The following is a 17,617-nucleotide window of genomic DNA, read 5'->3' on the forward strand; positions in this document are numbered from 1 at the left end:
TTAGTGCTTCAACCTATTCCTATGTGCTACTCTAGCATTTCTGGGTATGCATGTCCAATTTCCCTTCCCTGGACAGAATACACATCATTTACCCTGCAACCCAGTGTATTCTGAGCCTGGAGTGTCAACCTAGAACTTCTGGAGGAAAAAAGGAAATGTTGCTCAGTACCAATGCACACCTTACTCTTACACCCAAGATGGGGAAGATTCTCTTTGACACTCTGGCACTGACTTGCCCAGGAAGTGTGTCTTGGGTTCCGCCTATGGAAACATGTATCTCTACCACTTGAGTCATTACGCCAGTGGTCCTTTAACTGTGGGGTGCTCTCTCTTTGGAGGGCCTGGAGGAACGTTCAGGAAGGCCTGTGTGGGGCCCTGGGCCAGCCCTCACCCATCTCCAGTTCCTCCCCAGCTCTGCCTTCAGCCCACGTTTTACTGCTGTGTAGTAATGGAGGTGGGGCACAGACAAATTCAGTTAATGGTAAGGGGGGAGGGTGACTGGAAAAGTTTGGGCACCACTGGGTTAGAATGTGGGTATTTTCATGTTTCTGCTAGCTTCTTTAACCTTGGCATGGAGAGACTTTGCCCTCTGGAAGACAATGAAGGGACATTTCAGATTTCCTGGTAGTTAATATCAGTCATGCCTACAGTATGTGTGTCAGATTAGTATAGACCCTAGAAAATGAGCTATCCTTAACAATTCACTTAAATTTTATTCCAATTATTGTTTTAGCATTTCTGTCATCAAGCCCTTTCCTTTTGTCAATCACATTGCTTTGACAGTGTGCGTGTACTTCTTAATTTATTCTCTTCTCTTAAGACCAGTACTGGCATCCATAAGAATGAAAGGAGGGAGGATTGACCAGTAGTTTGAAAAGAGACCCTGGAGATAGAACACCTGAATTCTAATCCAAGCTCTTTTATTGGCTCATTGTAGAGACTTGGCAAGTGCCTTAGAGCTAAAGATGACCTGGAATTTTTTGATTAAAGTGAAGCTTTTTGCAGAAATGTATCGTTTTTAATGAAACTTTTATTAGGGAAGAGTTCCTCAGGTTCAGGATAGAATCTCTGGTCCAAGACAAAGAGAGCAAAAGACCTCAGAATAGCCAATAGTCCAGTGATTAACGCACTCCTGAGGGAGAGCCAGCTGCAAGTCCCTGCTCTGCCTCATTTAGACCAAGGACTTGTACATGGCTTCCCACATCTAAGGTGAGAGCCCTAACCACCAGGCTGTTAGCTATTCGAAGCTGAGCTGCTCTCAGTCTCTTCTGTTAGAGCTGTGCCACTTTAATTAAATGATTAAATATTCATCAAGAAAGAGGGACTGATTAGAACCTGGTAGTTAGCACAATCAACTGTGGTGTAGGAGACACATGGACTTGAATCTGGGTCTCGGACATCTCAAATGAGTGCCGTAACCATCAATCTATACAGTAAGTCTTTCCTTCTGGCACAGTAAATATTTAATTATTTTACACAAGATGGAATCTCTCCAGCAGGAGAGTTTGACTCACTCTTTAGAGTAGTGAGACACTCATCTTGGGTGTGAGAGAGGCAGGTTCAAGTCCTTATAAAGCCTGGTTCATTATACAATTTTTTTTTTAAAGTTAATAATAAAGTATATCCTCTGGGATAAGTTGAATTAACTGCGTCCCCTTTTGTTTGTCAAGATAATTTCTTCTGTAGTGGATTGTTATGAGGTTTTTTTAAAAAAGACATGAGGTCTTCAATTCCAGATAGTTGGATTTACTTCTTGCTCTGTATCGTTCATCCTTTACTCTTTCAAATCACATGACACATCAGCAAAATTACATTTCAGTTGCATGGATTTTTAGATATTCTGATCCAAAAATGTTCCGTAAACCCCACAATCTTCTATCCTAGAAACTGAAAGCGCATTAATGAGGATATAGTACAAGAAGCCACAGAATATTCTAAAGGGAATGTGTACTGTGTTCCTATTGATTGTATTTTGAAATCCTATATTGTGACTGGGCAATACTTTCCAACTACAGATCTTTAATTATTACCTATAACTTTAGAGAGAAAAAGTTTTGTCATCTAAAACTTTAGATGGAAATCACAATATATACTATTCAACAGCATCACCATCTTACAACCACTGCAAAGTTCTGAAAAATGTAAATATTTATAATATTCTGAAATCGGCTAAAACAATTACAACAGTCTCATCAGTGAATTCAGATGTCCTCATGTATTAATTATCTAACTTCTAAAATAATAGAGTGGTCAGATATACATTAACTAGCAGAAAAATTAAGAAGACCTTTTCTCTATTGTGAAAACTATACCTATACTAGCTATATAAATATTTCTGATCCCACACTTCTTCCATTTGTCAAAAATTCAAACCAACAGCTTCTCCAACTAAAATGTTAGACTGGGAATCAAAATAAAATCTTATAATGGAACATTAGTTGAATCCAGCGCCCCATCATTATAGTAGCAGATGTCTACTATTCACTTGGTCTTAGATAATTTCTGGTTTTATATTGATTTTACTAATTTCTCTGTTTCCTGTCTGTGAACCATTGGTTGAAGTAACTCACCAGGATATATCTCTGCTTTTCATAAAATCTCAGTGAATGATGGGGTTATAATGAGGTTTTTCTGTATAGTGGTTTTTTAGTGTATTTCCTCACTGTGAGCCTAATGGGCACATTCAGACTCATTATGAAAAGCAGTCCTACCAGCTGAATGGCAGTAAGCTCATGAGCTTGTTTGCCAGGCTTCTCTGAATGTATAAACTAGTTGCTGTAGCTCTAAATATGACACGGCTAGTGCGGTCATAATTTTCTGCATTGAAGGAGTATGTATTGGAGTTATGTACTGCAGGTATTTTAGTGAACTTTGAAAAAGACCACACTGGTACAGAAAACACTCAAACATTTCAGCTAGCAGATTATTTCCCTTCCATCATTATTTTCTGCAGAATTATATCTGTGGGAGGCCGGTCTGTATGACTGTGTTTTTACTGTGTAACAGGGAACTATCTGTTCTTATGCTGTTCAGTGCATACTAGTTCTAACAAACGTCTGTATTCCCTGTATTTGTTTATTATATCGAGTGGGGAAAGAACACATGGGGGACAGAGCATCTATGTCTGCCGAGATTAAGACTGAATTGAAAATCTATTGTGTATATTAGTGATTACTCAGAACCTTGCCTACCTAAATCTATTTCTTGTTTCTGTATATTCATTGTAATTTATAACACTGTTGGGGGAACATACACCTTTTGTTTATTGGTCACTGACTATTATGTGATAGGACATTCCTTACGGATCCTTCTTTCAAAATGATAAATTACAGCATTAAAAGTCTTTCTCTTTAAAATGAAAAATATACTAAAGTTTTATAGTACCAGTATGTCTATAGTCCAGGGATCAGAAAACCTTCTCTTATGCCATTTTAAAATAGATCTGACTTGAAAAATGCTCACTTTTTAAAATGTTTTGTTCTTGGTCAGTGTTTGTCAGGTTCAACTCCAGCCATGGTTTCCCAGTGGAGGTTGATTCAGACACCAGCATCTTCCAGCTGAAGGAGGTGGTTGCTAAGCGACAGGGAGTTTCAGCTGACCAGTTGCGTGTGATTTTTGCAGGGAAGGAGCTTAGGAATGACTTGACACTGCAGGTAAGTCTCCCTTGATAGTTTTGTTTCTGGGATGCTGCCAGCTGAACTGCTTCTGTCTCTAATGCTGCCAGTCTGACATTCATGACTGAGATCTAATAGAATAAATAGTGCCTGGGGATTCCTTGAACTTTACTCCACACTGCTTCATTAATTCTGACCTTCTTAATTATGCATTAAAACAGCAAGCAGGAAGGATAGGGAAAGAGAAAGAATATAAGAGAAAGAGAGAGGTGCTTAGTGAATAAATGTTTACTGACACAAGTTATGCACAATTTCTGTATCTGTTCAATTTCTACTTTACTTATTCCATTTGAATCTTAATGAATCTGAATGAATGTGAATAAATTGTTCCAAATCAGGCTGCTCAGTCATCATATTGTGCAGAATTTGTAACCCAATTGTGACCTCTGGAGGATAGTTGTAAGGCTGCTGCTGCTTTGCGTGTGTGTGCGTGCGTGCATGCGCACATGCTGATGGAGGGGTAGTACTTGAAGGCCTCTTCACTGTGGCCAGTGAGGTTTTCCCAAAAGCACTGAAATCACAAACCTGTAATTTGAGAAACTAGTGGGGGGAAGGGAAGATTTATAAGTGGCTGAGTTCATATTTGAATTTCATTTCCTCATGATTAACTGTTCTGATAAAATAAAACGCAGAATGAATGGAGAGGAAAAAAGAGCATAGGAAGACAAATAACAAGTCTTTTTTTCTGACCACTTTAACCACTGTTACCTACCAGTACTGCCCCTCTCATTTTATCAGCATCTCTTTCTTTCTGTGAGTCATGTTTGTGGAGCTGGCAGCATTTGTAGGGGGAAGCATAAGAACACAGGTTTAAGACATCTGAGAAATCTGGAAATAATATATGTATCGGCTTCCCACTACAAAACTAGAGATTGTTGAGTTGTTAGAAGTACTATCCTTGCAGTGGCATCAAAGAACAATGAGGTGCATTCTGTAGTGGTTCAGGTGACTATATAAAAGATCCCCCACAGGCACAGCTCTTTCTATTTTAACGAGCACAGATTAATTGGCACTTGTGTTTTCAGCTGTGTGGGGAACATTGCTGGGCACCAAATGGCTGCTGTGTTTGGTTGCAGAGAGTCACTACCATATTGACATCCTATCACTACTTCTTCATGGGCAAGTTATTTATTTCTTTGTAAAATGCTTTAGGGATTTTGGGCGTACAAAAGAAACTATAGAAGGCAAATTGCTGTTGTCATTCTTCAGTGCATCTCCTGCTGATAGTGTTGATGCATATAGTCACCATGCATAAACTGCTGTGCTTTGCTTTTAGGTGATTTGTTTTTACTAAAGAAAATATATGGGGCCAAAAATGTTTTTAAGGTGAATTGAAAAGCTATCTGCTGCCAGTTCCTACGTTTAGGGTTCTGTGTTACACTTTCAGCAGCTTCTAAGCCTTTCTAAATACCCTGAAGCACTTGAGATTTTAGTGGTGTTGTCAGATTGTTTCAGGATAAAACACAGAATCTGTTACTGGGGTCTAACTTTACTCAGAGAATCTGTAACCCAGGGTAGAGCACAGAACCTATAACTTAAATGAATAAAGGAAGAATTGATTTTCAGCTATTCAAACCCGCCAACCCAGTTTTATTTACACTGAGATGCCTTTACTTGGGTTAATTTTAAGGCAGTTTTAAAGTTATTTACATAAGCACAGTCACACTAAAGGGAGATGTGCAATCACATCACTCTAAGGGAATCACAGGGAGGTGTCTCAGGAAGGTAGAATGTCTTCTGAAGTTCGTGGGAATGCACAGGCTCGGCATCCAATAGCATACCCCAGGAATTTGTCAGGTGGCCAGTGCATAGGGATATGGGTATCCATGGCCCTACTCCTTACAGCTTTTCCACACCTATTGTTGGTGGTATGGATTAGCCCCTGCGTGCCCCTGAGCTCAGATATTGGAATTCTGCCTGATCCATACATGAGCCATGCAAGGGTGGGGGTAGGAGCTCTGTGACCTATCCCTGCCTCCCCACATGCATCTATTTATGGGAAAGACAGACTATAGCCATGAGTGATTTTTGGAATGTGTGTCAGTGTGACATTTGAGGTGCTGTTCATGCTCAAGGGATACATGTATTGTGCAGTAAAGCTGGACCTAAACTCTTTGGCATGGCCTCTGTCTTCTGTAGCAGATTGGAAGTTCAACAACAGTTTCAGGTACATTCCAAACTTCTGCTATCTAGTGAGTTCTAATGATTAATACATCAACATGGTATCGACTATGTTACTTACCTTGATACTGAATTGAATTTACTTTATTCTGTCCCTACATTTTCAGTTCATACTGTGTCACAGAGAGAGAGAGAGAGAGAGAGAGATACTACAGAATTTTCAGGGCTGAAGCTGGAGGTTTGGATAGCTGTAAGGGACCAATTGGCAGTTCATAGTCATAGAGTTTGAGGCCAAAAGGGACCACTAGATCATCTAGTCTGACCTGTACATCACAGGCCACCAACAACACCCAGCACCCACACATTAAACCCAACAACTGAAATGACACCAAAATATTATGAGACTAGACTATTATGTGTCACAGGCAGAGAATAGGAGGGACAGAAATGCACCAGTGCCTGAGGACCACACAATGGCAGGGAAAGGATTAAGTGTGATATATTAAAATAATCCTGGCAAGTGAACTGCACACACATGCTGCAGAGGAAGGCAAAATCCTCCCAAGGTTTGGGCAACAGAGGGCAGTTTAGGACATTTGACATACCCAGCTGGATGTTTCTACTACATGCTTATGGAATATGTTGTCATACATACATATATACATATATTTATATATTGTCATCTCAGTTGAGATTAATGGGTCAATTTATGTGTCTCATAGAGTTAGTTTCAGGCAGACTCAAGAAAACAAGGTAACTTTGGTTTATATTAAACTGAAGATTTTAAGGGAGTGTGTGTGTGTGTTTGTTTTGTGACCATAAGTGGTAGAAACATTTTTTTGTAAATGAGGGCTTGGATTCTGCTGAAAGAGTTGGAAATGTCAAGAAATCATGGAATACACAGCAGCTCTGCTCACAACCTTGAGCTAGAGGACAACAGAGATGAGTCCAAACCGAAAGGGAGTTTGATCTGAGTGGGAGTTCATTGCTGAGTGCCAAACCGAAGCAGCAACTAATGGGGGTAGGTGTTAATAAATAAAACTTTCAGAAGGGTCCCTTAATGGTGAATGGAAGTCTGCCAAGATGCGGTAATACAGTGCTCTGATCCTAGCAGGTTCTAACCAAGGAACACAAATCTCAGATAGGAAAGGATGTTAGGTGGCTGATGTGGAATATGAGCAATTCTCCACTTTATGAATAAAGACCATGAGGGCTGTGTATATACGAATTACACTTCTTTTCTGATGAGGGAGAAGGAGGATCTGGAATGGTAGCTGAAGGATGTTAGAGATAAATCAAGCCACTGAACAGAGACCAAAGGGATATTATCATAGGGAGGAAAATGGCAGATTGAGGAAGATGACATCAAAAAAGAGTAAAAATTGTAGGAAGGGCAGGAGAGAAATATGTCTGGAGACACTTAATTTCAGTGCCTGCTATAGGTATTTTGTCCTCAACAAAAGAGAGCAGAATCAGATTATTAAGCATTCAACCAGTTATTAAGAGGCAAGTAATGGAACTGGAGCCATGGTAAAAAAAAAAAAAAAAGTAATCCTGATTGGTGACTACAGGGTGAGGAAGGGGCCTAAGAAATCGGGGGATCATATGAAGGAAGTGGGACAGTCAGATGCCTTCTGGAAGCTCAGCAAATGATGTCACAATAAGTGGCTGGAAAGTTTGAAAAATGCTGAAGAAATTCTTATTGATTCTGTTCCCCATGGGAACAAATGACAGCAGTGAAAGAGTATACAGCAAAATCAGGAATTGTTTCAGGGAACTGATAAAAGAACAGAAGATGGGGTCATGTAAAATCCTTTATGTGTCAAGCATGAGAGAAGGAAGGGTTAGACTGCTACTGGATGCACCAAAGGAATAAAGAGGATGGTTTTGGGTTCATGGAACATTGGAAAGCTGTGATGACAGATGGCTGTTAAGAATTTATGATCTCCACTTCAGTAGTTTGGTTAACAACCCTGCTGGGTTCAAAATATGTGGCATTTATCAGGTGAATTTCAAACTAGATAGAAAATTAGAGCAGGGACACTTTTGCCCAACTCAAGCTATCTGGCATTATTATTATTATTATTTATTATTATTATTATTTGTAGTGCCTAGACTCCCTCCCCCAACTGAGATCAGATCTGCTTTGTGTAAAGCCCTGTGCAAACATATAGTAAGAGACATTCTCTACTCTGAAGAGCTTACAGTCTAATAGACAAGACAGATAAATGGTGGGATGGGAAAAAGAGACATAGAAAGGCAAACTAACTTGCTTAAGGTCATACAGCAGGTCAGCGGCGGTGCTGGGGATAGTCTAGTGTCCTTTCCACTAGATAGTGTTGTCTCTGCTGTTTTCACATACAAAATTAAACAAGATGCAGTGCTCTGAATAAGGGCATAAAGAATAAGGATATTAATGTACAGTATTAAGTGTGTTTATACATAAATGCAAAGATTATGAGAAACAAGAAAGAAGATCTAGAAGTGTTGCAAAATGATGGCATATGAACTGGTGGGCATAACTGAAAACTAATGGGAAGAGTCTCATATCTGGAATGGCAACACTGATGTGTACAAAAAGAAGAGGTGGTAAGATGATGCTATAAAACAATGTCAGAAGGATACACTTTCACAATTTCTTGGAAACAATATGTTTTATTGTGAAATTTCATGCAGTGTCAGAATATTAGATATTAAAGGTCATCACACGGATCTAGTGGGTCTACTGACAGCATCATCCAGTACTGTTTTGTAAAATATTTAGCCATCGGAGCCTGCCTACACAGCTCACAATGGTGGACCTCTGTTTGCATGTCATGCGTTTGAAACTTTATATATATATATATATATATATATATATATATATATATAAACTTTTATATATATACTTTTAAATAGTGTGCATCATATAAAATCAGCACTGCTGCATCCAGCTAACAACATCCAGCTAAATCTCCTGCCTCTAATCTTGGGGTTACTTAAATTGTGTGCGGTCTGCCAGAATTTTCACCAAATTGGACATTTAGGAGGCTTACGTGAGGGCAGGAGATGAATAGAAGACTACCTTTCGAACCCACTGTGGGCTTCAAATATTTAGTAATGCCATGCAGTATGACCAGTGCTCCTGCAACCTCTCCACACTTCATAAATGATGTATTTAGAGACATCCTGGACCAGTGTATAATAATCTGTCTCAATGGTATACTTGTGTTTTCAGATAATCTTGAACAGCATTGTTACCATGTTCATTCCATCCTGGAAAGACTATGGAAATTGTTAAAATGTACTTTTCACCAATCCTCCACAGAATTTTTGGGTTATATCCTTCCTTTGTGAGCATTAAGAGGGACCTCCAGAAGATGGAGACTATCCATAGCTGGGCAGTGCCTAGGTCCCACCAGAAGTTACAGTTCTTCCTGGGCTTTGTGAATTTTTACTGATGATTCATTCCTGGTTTTCAGGGTAAATAGCCTCCATGAAAAATCTCCTCTACAAGGCCACCAAATTTCTTGGGTTGCCTGAAGCTCACCATGCTTTTGAACAGCTCAAGTCTGTTTTCACCACCTTTCTCGTTCTAGCACATCCAGACCTGTCCAGGTATTCATATTTGATGCCAATGCCTCCAATGCAGCCATTGGGCCATATGCTCCTAGAGGTATGTCCACAGAAAACTTTGCAGCCCAGTATCTACTACTCCCAAAAACTCACCCCTGCCAAACAGAGTTAAGAGATATTACGTAAAGAACTGCTCACAATTAAATCAGCCTTTGAAGGGTGGTGCCATCACCTTGAGGGAACCTGACATCCAGTGCAAGTCTTTTCTGACCATAAGAATTTTGAATATCTGTGCAAGGCTCAAGCCTTGAACCAAAGACAGCTCAGGTGAGTATTATTCTTCTCTCGGTTCAATTTCATCATCACCTGTCACCTAGGAACCAGGAATGGGAAAGCCAATGACTTATCCTGAAAGGCCAAATATTACCAGGAGGCAAAGAGCCTAATCAAGAACCACCCTGTCTTCTACAATCTCACAACTTACTTAGTGCCATGATACACCAAGACCAGATTGATCTAATCTAATCTGCTTCCTGGCACTCAGGAGGTGATGGAACAGCCTGAGCAAATGAAAGTCAGAACCAAAATGCAGTGTTCCACACAGGACAGGATTGCATACCTCAGTGGGCACATATACGTTCCATAGGGGTGTCCCTGGCTAGAAGTGCTCCATCTCTGCTGTGACACTGTTGGTAGACTATTTTGGCCACCTTAAGATTTACCACAGGGCTTCCTGTTTCTTCTGGTGGTCTTGTATGCAAGACAAAGTCTGGGACTATGTTGATTCTTGTGACCTGTGTGCATGGACCAAGACTCCCTGCAACAAGCCCCTTGGCACTCCTGACTCTAGTAGCCCTGGAAACCCCACTTAGACCCTGGGCCTCAATCACCTTGGATTTCATAGTGGAACTCCCTGACTCTGATTGCCACACAATGGTCTTGTAGCCCAACTGACTGAAATGGCAGACTTCATCTGCTGTGACCACCTGCTGAAACAATGGCTCAACTCCTAGTGGTGCATCTTATTCGTCCTGATGGGCTTTCAGACCATATCACCTCAGACTGAGGTCCACAGTGTGTCTCATGATTTTGGTGTTAAACACTCCAGTTTATGAACATTCACACTTTTACCTCCTTTGGGTACCACCATCAGACAGATGGGCAGACAGAGAGGTTGAACCAAGTCTTAGAGAAATACCTATGGTGCTTTTTCAACTACCATCAAGATAACTGGTTCTCTCTCCTTCCTTATGCCGAGTTCTCATACAGTGCCAACCACACCTCCATGGACAGAGTAATTTATTTGCAAATTGTGCATTTGACCCTCACTTCCAGCCTTGCTAGCAGCCTCCCCAAATCTAGCAGCTGCAATCTGGATCCAACTAATTCATCATATCCACGAGGAGCTTAAGGACCACCTCAAAGACATGAAAAAGGACTACAAGCAGTACACTGACCATCAACATCAGGAAGGCCCAGCTCCCACAGTGAGCCAAAAGGTCTGGCTTGCAGCAAAACACCTCCATATGAACAGGCTGTCACACAAGTTAGACCACCAGTTCTTCAGACCATTCTGGATTAGTCAGCAAATCAAACCCGTCACGTTGAAATTGAACCCCCCTTGATCCCTTAAGATATGTCCTGTTTTCCATATATCCCTCCTGAAGACTACACAGAGGACCCTTTTCTGATCAATTCCAACAGCCCTCCAGCCCCAGTCCAGGTCCAAGGGCATGAAAAATATATAATCCACACTGTCCTCAATTCTAAACTGCAGAGGGGGAGAGTCTACTAAGATAATTGATTTTTTAGAGGATTATAGTCCTGAAGAGCACTGCTGGGAACTTGCTGCCCATGTCCATGCCCTTGATCTGGTAAAAAGGTTTTATAAAGACTACCCAGACAAACCAGGGCTGGTGTCACCCAAAGGACAGACGCGCCTGAAGAGGCAGGTAATGTAAAGATCCATGGACTATAACCCAGGTCTGTAGAGCCTATGACAGCTGACATTCCCACATTACCACTGGGAGGGCATGCACAGCCACATCTAGGGAATACTGTGGTCATTAGGCATGGCAGGAAGTACTGCCCAAAGGATCCAGAGTGACAATACCTTGCAGCCATCTGATTGGCCAACTGCGCTGTTTAATTTTGCAGGGTGCCCCAGCAAGTTGTCTGGGCAACCATGTAGATTTCTGGCTTGCTGTGACTCCCAATCACACTATACCTTCTGATCTCCAATCTCTGACCCTAGCCTGGCTCTGACCCTGACTGTTCCCTTCTTATTTAAGCCTGCTGCTATCTCTGATCTCTGGTCTCCGGCCCCAGCCTGACTCTGACTCAGACTCTTGCTTATTGATCCCAGCTCTAGCGATTCTTCCGATCTGTGCTTATTGACTATTGTTTTGTGGCCATCCTTGATGTGTGGACACTAGCCCGGCTGTGACTGCTAGGCCAAACCACGTACACCCCAGTCACTTACAGTCTGGAAGGCACAACCACTTCAGATGGAAGTGGGTACAGGAGCTGCAGTATCATTTGTATCAGATGCAGAGAGTCATAATGAACATCTGCTGCAGTATACCAAAGTTGTGTTGGAGACATTCATGGGCTTCAGAGAGAATTTGACTTGAGTAATTGCACACAATCTGTGTGTGTTTTTGATCCGTTTCTTTCTGGTTGTATCAGACAGTAGAGTACAGAATCTTTGCCTCCCATCATGCTCAGAATGAGTACAATCTGGTACTTACAATTACAAAATATTTAAAGTATTTTACTGCTCTCTGTTTTTCTTAGATTCCTGAGAACGTTTCTGAATAAAAACAGTTCAAATATGGAGACTTATAGGAGGGAGAAACATAAGAAGCAATAAACCTAAAAGAGACATAGACGTGATAAGAGAGTGGACATCAAATTATATAAATTTCTAATGTGATATGATAGCAGGCAACCAAAAACTCTGCAGTTTTGGGTTGCATTCCCAGACTCATCACCTTATAAAGCAGGAAGGTAAAATCTTTTCTAAATAGCTCTGGGAATTAAGCCTAGAATATTACATAGGTTTGGGCATTGCATAACCAGAAAATAATAGGTAAATTGGTGCCTTAAAAACCACACACACACACACACCCCATTATGGGATTGGTAGACTAGGTTTATAAAGGGAGGCTGGAAGAACTAAATATGTGTATTTGTAGCCTGGTTAGGTGATGACTAAAGTGGGAGCATAACAGTTGACAAATATTTGGATAATGCTAACACCAAAGATGGAGATGATTTATTTAATGTGGTACAGAGTAAAGAGATGGAATTAAGAAAGGGAAAATGGGAACTTAATGTCTGTCAAATATTCTTAGCAGTGAGAAGTTTTTGTCTGAGGAATAGATTCTCAAGAGAAGTGGTAGAAATCTCAAAGCCTGGGACCCTTTACATCTAGACCACTGTAGGGAACATCTTGCACCAATGGGAAGATTTATTATATTATCTTAGTCTCTTGCTGTTATTTCTATGATTCTGTAATCTTTTTTAAAAGAAATTGAATTATTCTAATTGTTACAGCTTGTGACAGCCCAGAATATTTTGGTTTACCATGTGCTAATTTGTAATTTTTAAGCTTATATACACACATATAGTCAATAAATGATTGATCTGGGGTTTTTTTTAATAAGAGCTTTCTCATTCACTTTAATTGAAAATGTCTATTGGGAGCGTAAGTGGGTCCTAGTTGATTACAAATTTCCATGGCAGACAAGGAGACTCAGAAGTATTCTTGTTAGGAGCCGCCTTGCTGGAAAAAAATTAGATCAAGGGAACAGAGATGCTGCATTATGACAGCAGAGGTCACTTTAAAGGAACTAATACTGAGCAGGGCTTGAGGGGGAAAAAGGCAATTATTTTAGAGGGAGTTATCAAAACAAAAACAGATATGTAATTTCTCTGTCAACTTTTGAGATACCCTGAGTAATTATTTATCATTCCCAGGAGTTTCCTCATTAACTGTACAGACCCCAAAAAAGGCACTAATGTAAACTGTAATAAAGAATCAATAATGAGCAGCATAAAGCATATGTGAAATTGTCTCTCTTCATCCAGAGCTCCTGGTTTCATAGCTTTTAGCTAGTTAATAATTGTATAGTTAAAATTAGTTAGTAGTTTGTTAGATAGTAAATCTTTGTTTAGAGCAGGTGGAACTGAAGAATAAAAAGCCCAGTTTTAAAATATGCATGTCATGTCTGGAAGTTTTGCAGTGTCTGACACATGTGCCAGCCTGGCATGTTTGAGCAAGAGACTCTCACCTTCAAAATGCTTGATTTGCTCAACTTTTACAACATGAGGAAAAAAAGAAGAGAGCGTGAACAGACAGTTTTTTTACAAGAAGTATAATACAGCAAAACCATCCAGAACTGAGCAAGCAGAAGGTCTGAACAAGTCTCAGAGACCAGCATCATCTCTGAGTGAGTCTGGAGGGAAGAAGAACAAACCTTCCACTTCAGTGCACAGTACTAAAGGGTCTCTAAACAGGAAGGATTCGGAGGAAAACTATTGTGGTGTTGATCTCTGTTTCCAGAGCCATTCTACTACAAAAGCACACAGCTGCTACAGTGATCATGAATGCTCAGTCCTTGTCAGTGTCAGCCTCTTTACAAAGAGCCAGTCAGTCAGAGAAAGACCCTTCTGGCCAAAGAGTTCCCAAGTAACCTATCCTGGGTACATTTTCTTGTGGTAGAATCAGGAGACATTCTTCTTTATATCCAGTTGTATCAGATCCGATAATCCAGTTCCAAAAGCAAGAGCTAAAGAACCAATGATGCGGGAGAAAGATAAAGATGTGATAATCAATACTGACATGACACCACAACAAATAGTGATTACAGTACAGGTTTGTCTATTGGATCTGAATCCAGCTCCTTCATGATTAATCCATGTATCTCAATTGAGCAGGCATCAGACATTTATTGCAACCAATTCAATTAGATACTTCCCCAGGGAAGAGAAGAAGAGCTGAAGAAGAATCTCTGCACTACTCTCGTTGTCTAAGTCCACTTTGCGTTCCCTGAAAAGTTTTTTCTCTACTCTCCTTTATTAAACCAAAGAGACTGCTCTCTTTGGTTCCATCCAAACCGAGAATTGGCTTGGGTCAGAGAAAGGATACAGATCAGAAGTGAGTTCTGAAGAAAGAGTATTATAAGCAACCTTATTTATATGCTTTAGATCCATATGGACAAAGATATTTCCAATCAGATCCAGGTATGAACTTTTGGCTTGACTGCAAGTATGTCCTTCAGTTCGATTGTCTCATTGGTCATCTCCTGCCCCTTATCAAGATGTTTCTATATATGGGAATAGAATTTTGTTCAGTACAGAGAGGACATTCAATTATTGGAGCCAAAAGATACGGATCCTACAATGTGTCTTAAGTTCTGATAAGTCTCTTACAGTGGTAAGAGGTTGTTTAAACCTTGTAATAATAAAAGGAAATCTTCAACTTCATCATCTTCTGCAATTCCTGCAAGGTCTCAGATTTTACTTAACGATACAGGGCTACAAAACAGTCCTGTTAGACACTTTTATCCCTCTGTTTCCGGACCGCTTGACCTGCTTTTACCATCAATGGAAATTAATAACAGCAGCCAGGTAGATTCTGGAGATTATTCTATGTTGTTATTTGATACAGTTCAAAACCTATCCTCCCAAAAACCCATCTTTCCATCGTTGATCAGGGATATTGTTCAAATCAGAACAGAGTCTTCTTTGGTTTCTCCACAAGTGTTCACAAGATGCCTATCTGTAGTGGCAGCGTATCTGAGAAAACAGGGGATTTATGTATATCCTTACCTGGATGACTAGTTAACAAAAGCATTGTCAAGGGGAAAAATCCTGTTACATGTGGAACAAATATGTTTACTTTTTACCAATCTGAGATTGCACATAAATTGGGAAAAATCATTCCTAAATCCAACTACAAAGTTCCCTTTCATAGGGGTTATATTAGACTTGACTGCAGCAAAAGGCCTTTCTCCCAGAAAAGAGGCTTACAAAAATATAATTGTCTATACATCTCCATCTGCAGTCCACACAATAGTCAATACTCTTTTTATTTCTGGTTTCTGGTTTCTGGTCTCAGCATAAACCACATAAGTGACCCTACACACTCATCTTCAGATAAGACCGGCAGCACTGACTTGTGAGAAATTACAAACCAGGTTTAGACAATATGCATCGCAAATTGGTAATTCCACAGCAGGTGTTAACATCACTGATGTGGCGGACGTGCTCTAAATGTAACAAAGGGTTATACCTTTCACTCTCCCTCTGCCATCAGTAATACTTGCCTCCAATGAATCTATGCTGGGATGAGGGGCCATTTAAACAACAATCTATTGGATGGAGCTCACTGATCACATAAGATAAAGAATCTATTTAGTATCTTAGAACTCAGGTTGGCTCTAAAATCATTTCTGCCTCAGGTCAAACACAGGGTATTTCAGGTGGTAACAGACAATACAACAGCATTATATTATGTAAACAAACAAGGTGGTGCTCATTCCCTACAATTGTGCATAGAGGCAAGGCATCTTTCGGATTGGTGTACTGAACAAAATGTTCACCCAGAAGCAATTCATGTTTCAGGGTAACAAAATACCCTTGCAGATCACCTAAGTGAGCTGACCTCTTAAATGCATGCATGGTGTTTGACAGACAAACTAGTAACACACTTCTTTAGGTTGTGGGGAATCCTGTGATAGTCCTTTTTGAGTTCAGCAGCAATAGGAATTTTCAAAAATTTTGCTCAAGAGCAGGGTCAGACAGAGTCCGAATATCAGATGTATTTTCAATACATTGGGGTCCAGGCTTAATGTATGCATTTTCCTCATTCAAAGAGAGAAATAAAATAATACAAGACAAAGCCAGGGTAAATTTAATAGCACCAGCATGGGCCAGACAACAGTGATACCTGGACTTAGTTCACATATCAAGAGGGTTAATCAAACCTCTACCATTAGTACTGGACTTGTTGATTTGAGAAGAAGAAATGGTCTGTCACCCTGATCTTCAGTCTCTTCATCTAACGGCACGAGGAATAAGACTCTGGAATTGCTAGAAAAGTCTTGTTCATTAGAGGTACAAAATATAGTGATACATTCAAGGAAAGAGTCCCCCTGAAAATAAGAACCTAAGAACAGCCAGACTGGGTCAGACCAATGGTCCGTCTAGCCCAGTATCCTGTCTTCCAACAGTGGCCAATGCCAGATGCTTCAGAGGGAATGAACAGAACAGGGCAATTATCATGTGATCTGTTCACTGCCATCCAGTCCCAGCATCTGGCAGTCAGAGTCTAGGGACACCCAGAGCATGGGGTTGCGTTCCTGATCATCTTGGCTAATAGTTACTGATGGACCTATCCTCCATGAACTTATCTAATTCTTTTTTCAACCCAGTTATAGTTTGTAATAAATGTTATAGTCATACATAGAAAAGATTTTCTGGTAGGTTTCCATGTGTGATATAGATCCATATACAGAGCCTATTAGTTATCTATTAGAATATTTATTGTATCTTAAGAAAGTGGGTCTTGGACTATCTTCATGATGTAGTTAAATGGTTCTTAAAATGTCTTAATAATTTTTATTCTCCAAAAGGACAACCTGTGCCATTTTTTGATTTGTACGTATTGCTTTCACAATTGATGAAACCTCCCTTTGAATCTTTGGGAAACTGTACATTGTTCCATTTGTCTATTAAGACTGCTTTTGATAGCTATCATTTCAGTGAGGCATGTAAGTGAATTACATGTGTTAATGGCTGATCCACCATTTACTGTTTTGCATAAAGTATTTCTCCATACACATCCAAGGTTTTCATCAAAGATGGTCTCAGGTTTTATTTTTAAACCAGTCCATTATTTTACCATATTCTTTCCCAAGCCTTATACTCAAGATGGAGAAGATAAATTACATAGCCCTGGTCAACAGTACAGTTAGGTTGACGTAAGGCAGCTTACATTGACCAAACTCTGTGAGTGTCTACACTAAAATGTATCTGCCACTGATGTAACTTGACCACACCAACTTAATAACTCCACTTCCACAAGAGGCATTGCACATAGGTCAATGTAGTTACGTCAACACAGTGTCAGTGTATACATTGAATTGCTTACATCAACTGTTACTACCTTTCAGAAGCCATCCCACAATGCCCCACACTGAGTGTTAAATTGGTGCAAGTGCTTCTAGTGAGGACGTGCATCGCTGACACAAAAAGCATTC

The 17,617-nt window shown here is 40.2% G+C and overlaps 1 protein-coding gene across 4 annotated transcripts in view; it reads left to right on the forward strand.

The window, feature by feature from the left end:
- The window catches only part of PRKN (parkin RBR E3 ubiquitin protein ligase), a 1,182,603-nt gene that overhangs the window by 258,968 nt on the left and 906,018 nt on the right, over positions 1 to 17,617 (forward strand). For all 4 annotated transcript variants that reach the window (XM_067560808.1, XM_067560804.1, XM_067560805.1 and 1 more), the window contains exon 2: positions 3,490 to 3,653. In XM_067560808.1, the coding sequence (XP_067416909.1) occupies positions 3,490 to 3,653 (164 nt within the window). The remainder of the gene's footprint in view (positions 1 to 3,489; positions 3,654 to 17,617) is intronic.

This window comes from Emydura macquarii, unplaced genomic scaffold, assembly GCF_026122565.2.
Source record: "Emydura macquarii macquarii isolate MOO-44397 ecotype Brisbane River unplaced genomic scaffold, CSIRO-AGI_Emac_v2 contig_2308, whole genome shotgun sequence".
NCBI lineage: Eukaryota > Metazoa > Chordata > Testudines > Chelidae > Emydura > Emydura macquarii.